We start from the raw sequence: 11329 nt of genomic DNA, 5'->3' as shown, positions 1-11329 counted from the left end.
CTGGTGTGCTTCTTCCATGTGGGCTTTGTTGCTTCTGAGTTAGATGACCGCTTGTTTGTCTTCAAGCCCTTAAGACCCCAGATGCTATATCTTTTGATAGCCGGGCACCATCAGCTTTCTTCACATTTGCTTATGCACACATTTGTCTTCAGCAATCATGTCGGGAAAGTGTGTATCATGGAATGCCAATTTAATAGAGCAACGTGTTCTTGCATTGAGTAAGTACTTCAGTAGAGTTCCAATGTCCATCTGCTGCCTTAATACTAAACCTATAAATATATGCACATAGATCTGTTTCCCCACCATCCTATAAAAATATATTTACATATGTACGTGCCTGTATTTAGACCTCTGTAAATACCCTTTGTCTCCTAGTTCTTTCCTCTATTTTCTTTTACTTTCCTCTTGTCCTACTAACATGCTCAGCCTCATTTGGGTTTCAGTAATTTCTCTCAGTTACATTGCCCTTGCTGAATCCCTACCAGGCTTCTTATACCCTCCTTGCCACTAATTTTGGATCACTTGTTGCTCCCCTGTCCCTGGGTTGGTCAACATCACCTCCTTACCCCCGCCTCTCCCTCTCCCATGTCCCCCCAGAACCATCAGTCCCGTTGTTTTCTCCTCCAGACTGTTCATCCAGCCTATCTTATCTAGATAGAACTGTAGAGATAATAATATGCATCAAAAAACAAGGCATAGCAAGACAAGGCGACGAATGAGAACACAGCGATGACAACAAAAAAGAAAGCCAATGACCCATAAATGAATAAATTAATTAAGAAAAAGAAAATATTTTAAAAAGAAAGAAAAACCTGTAGATGGATCAAGTTCTGAATTTTGAACTCTAGGCGTGTCCTCCAGTCAAGTGTGATGGGGTGCCACACTCTGGCCCCAGGGTCTATCCTTTGTACTCCCTTGGGAGCTCTGCTCCTCACCCCACCCTTGCTCTGCCGCAGGCCTTTAGTGTTTTGCCTCGGTGTTGCGGGGTCAGTCTGGGCCAGTCCCGACACTGAGTCTCCAGTGTTGTCCCCTGTAGGGCCCTGGGTCCACGAGGGACATCGATCAAGCACAATTGTACGTATTTATTTGATTCCATAATTTTGCGTTCATTTTGCCCCAGGTCTAAACTATTTTATTACTATAGTTTTATAGCATATTTTGATAGCTGTTCAGAGGAGTCGTCATTGTTTTTTAGAATTTTTTTCTGTCCTGATAAAGTTTTTTTATTTTCTAGATGAACTTTACTATCATTTGATTAGTTTCCAATGACAAGTAATCTTAGTGTTTTAATTGGAAACTTGCCATTCATCTTTAAAAAACAAAGCGAAATGCAACACATTTTTTTCAACTCGCCTGTCGCAGTCCCCTTGGTGTACCTTCCCATTTCCCCCTTTCCGATCCTTTTCTTTTCCTGGCTCTCGAAGCGTTGTCCTGGCCGTGCAGCTTTGTCCGTTCGTTTTTATGTACTAGTCCTTGTTATGAGGAACCTGGGTGGCGTAGTGGCTTCGAGTTGGGCTTCAACCAGAAATGTCTGCAGTTGGAGGGCGAGAGACAGGGCTTTCTGCGCCCACAGACAGTTACAGTCTTGGACTCGCACAGAGGCAGTTCTACCCTTTCCGATAGGCTCACGTGAATTGACTGGACGGCAGTGAGTAAATTCTTACTATACTCACCATCTTTTTATTAAGTTCCAGATGCCCATTTCCATCTCTGAAAAGAAACAGTAGTGATTTGGTTCTTTTATTCTGTATCCTTTTATTTTTAAGTGAAAGAGAAATTTGACATTCATAGGGTTAAAGAAGGTTATTCTGCAATGAGTGGAAAAATTCCCTCTGTCCCTTGTCACAAGTTTAAAATGTCAGTTTGTGTGATGTAACCATTTGGGGTCCACTTTTAAAATTTTAGGACTAGTGTAATTCCTTCATGCAATAAACTGAAAAGAACCATTAAAAAACAAACACCGGGAAAAAAAAAAAAAGGAAGGTTATTCTGAGAGAAGAGCCAGTCAGAGTTCAGTATAGCAACAATGAAACATACAACTTTCCTCTAGTTCTATAATGCTTCCTCCTCCCCACTATCATGATCCCAATTCTACCTTACAAATCCAGCTAGACCAGAGGACGTACAGTGGTACAGATAAGAGCTGGAAACAAAGGGAATCCAGGGTAGATAAACCCCTCAGGACCAATAATGAAAGTAGCGATACCAGAAGGGGAAGAGGAAGGGGGGGGAGGAAGGGGGAACCGATCACAATGATCTACGTGTAACCCCCTCCCTGGGGGACAGACAACAGAAAAGTGGGTGAAAGGAGATATTGGACAGTTTAAGACATGACAAAGTAATAATAATTGATAAAGTATCAAGAGTTCGTGAAGGAGGGGGAAAAAATGAAGAGCTGATACCAAGGACTCAAGTAGAAAGCAAATGTTCTGAGAATGCTGAGGGCAACAAATGTACAAATGTGCTTGACACAATGGGTGCATGTATGGATTGTGATAAGAGTTGTATGAGCCCCTAATAAAATGATTTAAAAAAATAAAATATAAAATAAGAAGAATTGAAAAAATGGTTAAAGAAAATTTTTAAAAAAAAGAAAAGATAAAGGTTATTCTGTATCCTTTTAAAGTAACCCTCTAGGCAGCTGCAATAATTTCTCAAACAGATGAGCTGATAGGTTGAAAGCCATATGTTCCATGGCCTTTTTTCATATTTCCTGGAATCCCTGAGCCCAGAACATGAAAAGGAGTTTGTCCTGAGATGAAAGGTCAAATTCATTAAATCGCATCACCAGAGTCAAAACGCTGTTGCAGAAGCTGTAGGAACTTTTCTGCCCCTACACACTGCCTCCAGGATAGACACTCAGTGCTTTTTTGTACCAGGGAGAATTGTAAGTGCCTGGTTAGTAGCAGTTCACTTAGTAATCACAATAGTACTTATGTTCTGTTCCTCTTCCTCTTACGGTTGTGGTTCTCTTCCTCATACAGCTGAGCCTTGAGCGTGCCCGTGGCTCTGCCAGCATTACACACCAGGCGTGTGCCAGAGCCAGGGTTTGAACACAGGCAGTTGACCCATACTCATAACATTGTGCTGCTTTTCAGTAAGCTTTCAGGAGGACATGTTTTTGAAAGGTAGTGTTGGAGGAACCAGAAGGTATAAAGCTAGTAGAGGAGAAGTACAGTGGGCCTAATTTGAACAGCTGTAAGAAAGGGTATCACCTTACTTGTAACCAGTTTGAGGCTTGCTCTAAATCTGCTACATAAAAGGTGATTCTCAGTGGGGGCCCAGCCAGCCCACAAGGAAAAAGCAGACTAAAGGGAACCTCTTTTACTGATAAGATGTTTTCATTATATGATTAGCCATTTTTTAATACCAAAAACTAAAACTGCATATGTATATATATGTGCATATATATGCATAAAACTTTCATATATATATATATATATATATATATATATATATATATGGAAAAATTGAAGGTAGGAGATAATAATAGTTCATCACTGATTCAGTTGGGACCCATAAGGTACTTGAGAGAAAATGGTAGAGACTTTTTTTTTTTGACCAACAAAAAATAACCTTTGAATCTGTTTGTAGATCATTGTTGTGCTTTATATCAAATTTCATTCTTACTGTGAAGCTGCTGTTGACTTTCATTGGTAGTTCATAAGTATAATATACATTTTGTGACAAAGATACAAGAAGGGAAAAAGCTGAAGTTGTTCTTTCCCCTTTGGAAGAAAGTAACCATGGACTTGGCAAAGGTAAAAGGAAGTGGTTTAGTCATGTCAGCGGGAAACCTGTCACGGCCCAGATGATTGTTTTAGCAGGCTCAAAGGTAAGCGATAGCTGTGAAAAGTTCTAACACCGCCATGCATGAAGAAACTGATCCGCCGCTCACAGATGGAGTCTTGTATCACATGGAGACTAAAGGAACAAGCCAACACATATCAAAATATCCTCAGTGTTAGGACTTCGGGGTCGTACAAACGACTGGCCTACAGATGGCTTTTCCAGTGAAAAATAAATCAGGAATATGACTAGATTTGCCAAATTATTTCTTCTGGTTTCTATTTGAGATGTTGCTGAATTTGTAATGGTCATAATCCGTTTATTCCACATGTAGCACCTGGCTTGCCAAGGAAAGGAATGTAGCATGATTATGGGTAAGGAGAGAAACCATTCAATTACATAGACCTCCATTTTATTTTCGTCCTAATTCCATAGGGGTATCAAACACTTTCCCTGAGTACATCTCAATTATGTTTACAACCCCTCTGAATAGAAGGTGGATAATAGGAAGAGTGTATGAAGAGGCATACCATAGCACATATTCAGTTCAGAAACTGATGGTTTCTGATGACAGTTGCTGGGTAGAGGTTTATCATGTCTTTCTTTATCAATGTATTTTGTTCCTTTACTGCATTGAAACAATGTTGATTGGATTTTGAGGTTGGAGGATGTATTAGAGCATTGGTTCTCAACCTTCCTAATGCTGCCACCCTTTAATACAGTTCCTCATGTTGTGGTGACCCCAAACCATAAAATTATTTTCATTGCTACTTCATCACTGTAATTTTGCTACTGCTATGAATCGGGCAAACCTTGTGAAAAATGTTGTTTGACCCATAACGGGGTCACAACCCACAGGTTGCGACTGCTGTGTTAGAGAATGTCTTGGTGTACACCACTTGATGTGAATGCAGGGAGGGCAGTGGGAGTGGGCAGAGAGAGAAGTTGTGTAGGGAAGCAATCTGAACTGAGGTCTTAGCTGACCACAGTGAGCATTGGAAACCAGGGTGGTTCTTGGGGTAGCAGCTCAGTTAGATAAGTAGTGGCCTTTAAACTCTCCCTATCGAATAGTGTAAACTTTAAAGGAACCCTTGTAGCACAGTGATTAAGCACTTGGCTACCAATGGAAAGATCAGTGATTTAAACGCATCAGCTGCTCTATGGGAAAAAGATGTGACAGTAGAAAAGCGTCCCTCCCTCAGAGAAGCTGCTAGTAGTTTCAAACTGCTGACCATGTGGATTGCAGCCCAACACTTAACCACTGTACCACCACGGCTCCCCTCAGTTTCAAGGAAGCACTCAATAACTATGTGTTAAGTTGAATTCAAATAAACATAACCTGTAGCTGACTTTGAAGATAACGAAACACTTCTCTCAACTCCCTTTTAGAGCTTGCCATGGCTTCCAGTCACACCGTGTTGATGCGGCTGGTAGCTTCAGCATATTCTATTGCTCAAAAAGCAGGAGCAATCGTCAGGCGTGTTATTGCTGAAGGAGACCTGGGCATTGTGGAGAAGGTACTCGAAGTCTCTTCTCATTCATACTTCATTTAGGTTGATTAAGGCCTGGCTAAAGGATGCATTGGACAGACTAACCGGTAAAAGAATTAAATGTCTCCCTTATAGCAACTGCAGGTCCCTTAGTGCAAATGGACTCCATTTCTGCTTTGAAAATTATCCAAGACTTCCTGTACATTCAATAATAAGCCAATGATGTGCTTTCAAAAGGCTACCCATCAGTTTTATTTTTCTATACAGTTTTCTATTATAAAAAAATAGGAAATGGAGAAAATAATCAAGTAGTAAGCATTCATCCATCTTGCCACCATAGCCCAGATATTTTTTTCAGCATCACTTACATTGTTTGAATTGATTTTATGTTGTTGTTATGTTAGATTTATACAGTTGTAGGGCTTTATCTTTCCACATCTTATTTCTAAAGAGATAGGTCTGAATCAGATTTGGCAAACAAGATATCCAGAATGATGAGGTCTAGCACCATGTCTATAGAAAGAGCAGAAATATTTATCCTAAAGAGGGAAAATTCCAGTTCAACTATCTAACATATGAATTGAGTGTCATATGTCCCTCAAGCTTTATAATTTTAAAAATTAAGTATTAGAATTTTAAAAATTTAAATTAAATGTTAGAATTTACTCTATGAATTATTAGAATTTAAGTATTAAGTATTAGAATTTTAAAAATGGAAATTATTTTTATATAGAAGACTCCTTGAATTATTAGCATTGTGATTAATGAATAAACACGGAAGTTATAAAAAGGTTCACATAAAGCGATAGACTTCAGATAACTAGCAGTATTTAACTTTGGCTGCCTGGAAAAGTTATGAATTTCCTATCTCTTAACCTACTTAAGCAAACAAAATAGCAGTACTGAAAAGGAATTTCTGAACTTGGAGAGAAAATTTTCTAAATAATCTGAAAGCTCCTTTCCACACTTTAATTACAATTAATCCCATGTGATAAACCAAGCCAAGAACCTAACTGACTCATTTAGTGTTAAGTGCCCAAAATCTAAAAACTGGCAGAGTAAGTTACATGATACAGGCAGTCATGCATTAAGAATCAGATTGAGAAAAGCCTGTTCTTCATTGTTGTGCTGTTGTTAGGGGTTGTACAGTTGATCTCAACTCCGAGTGACCCCTTGTGACAGAGCAGAAAGACAGCCCCTTCCCCCACCCAAAAGGACTCACGCTGTAACCTTGATGGGAGCAGATCACCAGGTCTTTATCTCTTTTAAGAGTAGCTGAGTGCTTCACCATTGGGCCCCCAGAGCTCCTTATTTGACATTTGTTCCGCCAAAACTATGCCTTCTTTGTTGTAGACAAGTGCCACAGACCTGCAGACCAAAGCTGACCGACTGGCACAGATGAGCATATGCTCTTCACTGGCACAGAAGTTCCCCAAACTCACAATTATAGGGGAAGAGGTAAGAGCGAGCTGTCAGAACTATGCTATTTGAAAATTGTTATTTACCCTATGGGTTTCTAATTGACATCTTAGTGATTAACAAATCACTGTTAGGAGTTCAAACATTTTATCCAGTGTTTCAACATGGAAAATTAGTTATGGTATTCCTTGGATTTGAAGGCCGTATCTGATTAAAGTACTATGATTAGTCCGTTTCTAAGCCTCAACGCTTGGACAAAGAAGATGTGCCTATTGCTGTAATATGAATCATTTAGACTAGGATGAGCACAGTTGTAGACTGTTGGAGTAAAGTGGTTGTGGGTGTGTGCTTGTTTGAATGAAAGCATGCTTGCTACCGAAGGAACTGCCATCTCCTATAATTGAGGGGGAAGAATGATGCAATATCACTGCTACTTATTTAAGTAAGTTTAAAATACTTCAAAAATATTTTCCTTATGTGATCTGTTCAGATAAGGAAATGAATGTTGGGATAGTCTGTGATTAGCTTTGATGAACCCATGTACCATGTCTGTTGCAGTTTTATTAGGTTTGCTTTCAAAGTTCTAAAAATACGTGCTAACTGGGAAAGGCCCGGGAAAACTGCAACGCTGCATGCCATCTGTTACTGAGGCAGCATGCAAACTCTGTGTAGCTTCAGTTTTACCACCAGTGTTACTTACCTCTGCTGTAGGACCTGCCTTCTGAAGAAGTGGACCAAGAGCTGATTGAAGATGGTCAGTGGGAGGAGATACTGAAGCAACCGTGCCCATCGCAGTACAGTGCTATTAAAGAAGAAGATGTATGCTTCGTATTTATACTCAACTCTCTCGTAACTTTTGCTTTATACCATAGCAAAGGAGATAAATTGATGAAAAGTTGGTGGTTATAAAATAGGGACAAGCCAGGAACTTGAAATCTTTCAATGCCAGCCTAGAAGTGTCAGATAGCCCTGTGGAATGTCTACTGTGTTGGTTTAGAGGGGGGCTTCTTCATACTTTTTCCACTCACAACCCCGTTTTGCCCAAGAAATTTGAAACACGGGCAAGTGCTACCACAAACACCTTGGCTTTATTGCACGTTTGATTTTGAATTATTTTTTTGCTCATTGCACATTCAGGAACATTTTACTGTTGCCTGATTTTTCATGATCATCCCTCACATTCAGTTACACCATCCTACATGGGGTTGCGACCCCCAGTTTTAAGAAGCTTTGCACTTTAGGGTTCATTTTTTCCATCCCTTCAGTTTCCTTTCCACTTTGAAAGTACTATTAAAGATGCTTTTAGGGAGAAAATCTAATTTGTTTTATAGCAGGTTTGACAAAAATGCGTTTAATTGGCAATTGAAGTTAGAAGGAGATGAAACAGGTTAGTGCATTATATTTTTAAGAGATTTTTAAAATCACCCCTTTGATTTTTTTAATGGTTACTTAAATGCATGATTCCAAATAACCACCATAATTCCTTAATGTTAATTCACTTAACACCATTCATTGAGCAGTTACGCTGAGAAAGGTGCTTCATTATGTAGCATGGTGAATGTAAAGAAAATGAGACAGTGTCTACTCTCACAGACACCTGATGCCCATCAAGCATTATGGTTAGCGTAGCTGATGACCAAATGTTCTCAAATTGGGTTAAAAGTTTTATGCAGTATGTATTTTTTTAGTCTGCCAATTTTATGAACTATTCATTTTTCTCTGTTATATATGAGCTGTGTGTTCATCAGACTGCTGTTATTAAAAAGAAAAGAAATAGCACTTACATATAGAAATGAGCAGCATCCACACACTGTTCTAAACGGCTTTGCAGCCACCCTGCTAGTGTTCACGTACGGCCATCTGAGCTCAGTCTGTTCACAGCATGTGCTTGGAGCTCTGGTGGCAATGGACTTTCATCAGTGAAGCATTTCCTGTTTAAAATACCTAGACCTGGCCTTTCCCTGATTTAAAGTAATTACAAAGCAATAAGGTGTGTTTGTTTTTGTTTGACTGTCACACTCACTGCCATCCAGTTGATGCAGGCTCATAGTGACCCTGTAGGACAGGATAGAACTGCCCCTGTGAGTTTCTGAGACTGTCACTGTTCACGGGAGGAGAAAGCCCTGACTTTCTTCCAAGGAAGGGCTGTGGTTTCAAAACAAGTGACCCTGCAGATCACAGTCCAGCGTGTAACCACCAGGGCTCCCAAAACTGATAGTATTGACTTCATTCATCCATCCATATTATAAGGTCAAAAGTGATAAAAGACTGGGATCATTTTACTAAATCTACTTCAAAACTTTCACTTTCTTCATTTGGATATTTCTTCTTTTTTTTTTTCCAGCTTGTGGTCTGGGTTGATCCTCTGGATGGCACCAAGGAATACACTGAAGGTTCATATCTCTTGTGTTTGTCTTTGACTACAGTTGGATGGACTGTTGGCTTGTGAACATGAGATACTGCATGCATTGTGTGAAAAGCCAGTATCATATTTTATGTGTCTTACCTAAAGCTCTACTCGTGTTCATCTTCGCTGTTTACACATACCCACAATTGTCAAGTCAGACAGGGAGAAAATTCCTCTCCTTTAATTATACCTTACATACACTCATGCACTGCCATCGAGTTGATTCTGACTTATAGATGTCCTCTAGAGCAGAGTAAAACTGCCCCTTTGGGTTTCTGAGGCTATAAATCTTTACAGCATCCAAAACCCCCATTTTTCCAAACTGCTGGCCTTGTTAGCAGCTCAGTGCGTAAACCACTGTGCCACCAGGTTTCCCTTCACATACACTCACTCATTGTCCTTGAGTCAAGGTCAACTCACAGTGATCCTATAGGACAGGGTAGAACTGCCTCTATGAGTTTCCCAGACTGTAACGCTTGGCGGGAGTAGAAGGAATCCTATTTCTCCCGTGGAGCGGCTCGTAGTTTCAATCACTGACCTTGATGTTAGCTGCCCACCACATAACCACTATGCCACCAGGGCGCCCACAGACACTAATGGCCCTCAACGGAGAGTCAATGTGTCAGACCATGTTATCAAAGGATTATATTGAACTCCCCTCCCAGGTTTAACGTATTTTCAGAAGCAGGAAACCACAGCTATACCACTCTGGCTCTGCCACCCCCAGCATCCCATGTCATCCCACTTACTTGGTAGACTACTCCTTTCAACGGTGAACCACTTCTCACTTCACAGGCTTTCCTTGAGTTTTGTTGACACAGTATAAGATTTTTTTCTACAGTTATTTCAGATGAGAAAACAGCAAACTAAAATAAAGTTGGCATAATAGTAAAAATGACCAATCTGGGGGGCAAAGTTTCAGATTTTAGAAACATAGCTTGAGTTTAGAATTTTTTTGCTTGAAATGAAGGCAATACATTTTTTTAGAATGCCCCATAATTACTAGGATAAAAATCTTTTTCTTTCTCTGTTCTTGTATATAATGTATTATCTCATGAGTGAATCAATGTGTGTACGTGTGTACTGGAAGTCTTTGTAACCCTTTAAGGAATATGGAAAGGAAACAGCTTTAGTGTGCATGAGCACATAGAGATCTTGTTCAAAATGTAGGCTTGGTTCCATTTGCTCACTTTCCTTCAAGAGCTCTGGGAAAATGCTCAGGAATCTCTGTCTGAAAAGTGCACCAGTTGATTCTAACGCGTCTTGGAAGACTGTGCACCTAACTTTGAGAAACGTTGCTATAAAGGTTTGAAATGCAAAGGTAGGGTGTGGTCCCGTTAGTAGAAGTGAGTTGGAAAGTGGCAAAGAGGCTCTCATAGGAATCTAGATGACTGCAGAGTTTATGGTAGATTTTTTTAATTGCTTCCTAAATTGTCCTAATGAAACCATGCTTATCAATTCAATTAAGTGACCATAGGCTCTCTTTCTCACTAGCCAGTTCTCCTATAATTTGTGCATTTTGCCATAAGATTGTTCATGGATGAATCATTGCAAATTCCTTACCTTTACTCAAAAATAGCTTGAGACATTGAGGTACTGGTGATGAGTCATAGCATGGAAGTTATTTAAATACATCTTCATTTCTTTTCTTTTTTTTAACGTAGGTCTTCTTGACAATGTAACGGTTCTTATAGGAATTGCTTATGAAGGAAAAGCCATAGCAGGAATTATTAACCAGCCATATTACAACTACCAGGTAAAACTCTAGATGGTACAAAAATACTTTAGTGAATACGTAATAGAGTTTTATGATTCCTGATATCGAATCCAGTGGTTTCTATATTGGTCACACATGCCATCATCAGAGGACCTTTTTCAAATACAGATTTCTAGTCACACTCCAAGATACTGAATGAAAGCTTCTGGGAGAGGTGGTGCCAGGAATGTATGTGTGCACGCACATCTACTGTATGTATTTACATATATTCTTATGTATGCCTTATGATCAGATGCAAACGTTTGAGAACTCTGGATATTGGCTTTTGATTCACTTGAATATCAAGACACCTGATTTTCAGATGGTTTTTAAAACACATTGAAGATATTAATCATTTTGACTAAGAAAAAATGCTAACCATGTTGTTTTCAAGGTAATACTGTGTAGTGTTCAGTACAATACTGTATTAGTCTAGGTACTTTGGAGAAACAAATCCACAGCAACTCA

General features: G+C 39.5%; 1 protein-coding gene across 5 annotated transcripts in view; it reads left to right on the top strand.

The window, feature by feature from the left end:
• Window positions 1-11329, top strand: part of BPNT1 (3'(2'), 5'-bisphosphate nucleotidase 1) — a 23321-nt gene that overhangs the window by 3729 nt on the left and 8263 nt on the right. For 3 of the 5 annotated variants that reach the window (XM_045298047.1, XM_045298046.1, XM_004699906.2), the window contains 6 exons: window positions 4124-4163; window positions 5179-5306; window positions 6633-6737; window positions 7410-7517; window positions 9043-9091; window positions 10770-10861. In XM_045298047.1, the coding sequence (XP_045153982.1) occupies window positions 4154-4163; window positions 5179-5306; window positions 6633-6737; window positions 7410-7517; window positions 9043-9091; window positions 10770-10861 (492 nt within the window). In that variant the 5' untranslated portion in view covers window positions 4124-4153. Of the gene's footprint in view, window positions 1-4123; window positions 4164-5178; window positions 5307-6632; window positions 6738-7409; window positions 7518-9042; window positions 9092-10769; window positions 10862-11329 lie in introns of those variants that run through there. The other 2 variants (XM_045298048.1, XM_045298049.1) reach the window with 1 other exon arrangement.

The sequence above is a fragment of the Echinops telfairi genome, unplaced genomic scaffold (genome assembly GCF_000313985.2).
Source record: "Echinops telfairi isolate 266 unplaced genomic scaffold, ASM31398v2 ScPeMD7_7424;HRSCAF=8462, whole genome shotgun sequence".
In the NCBI taxonomy this organism is placed as follows: Eukaryota; Metazoa; Chordata; class Mammalia; order Afrosoricida; family Tenrecidae; genus Echinops; species Echinops telfairi.
The sequence above is the reverse complement of the archived record's forward strand: the minus strand, read 5'-3'. Positions and strand labels throughout refer to the sequence as shown.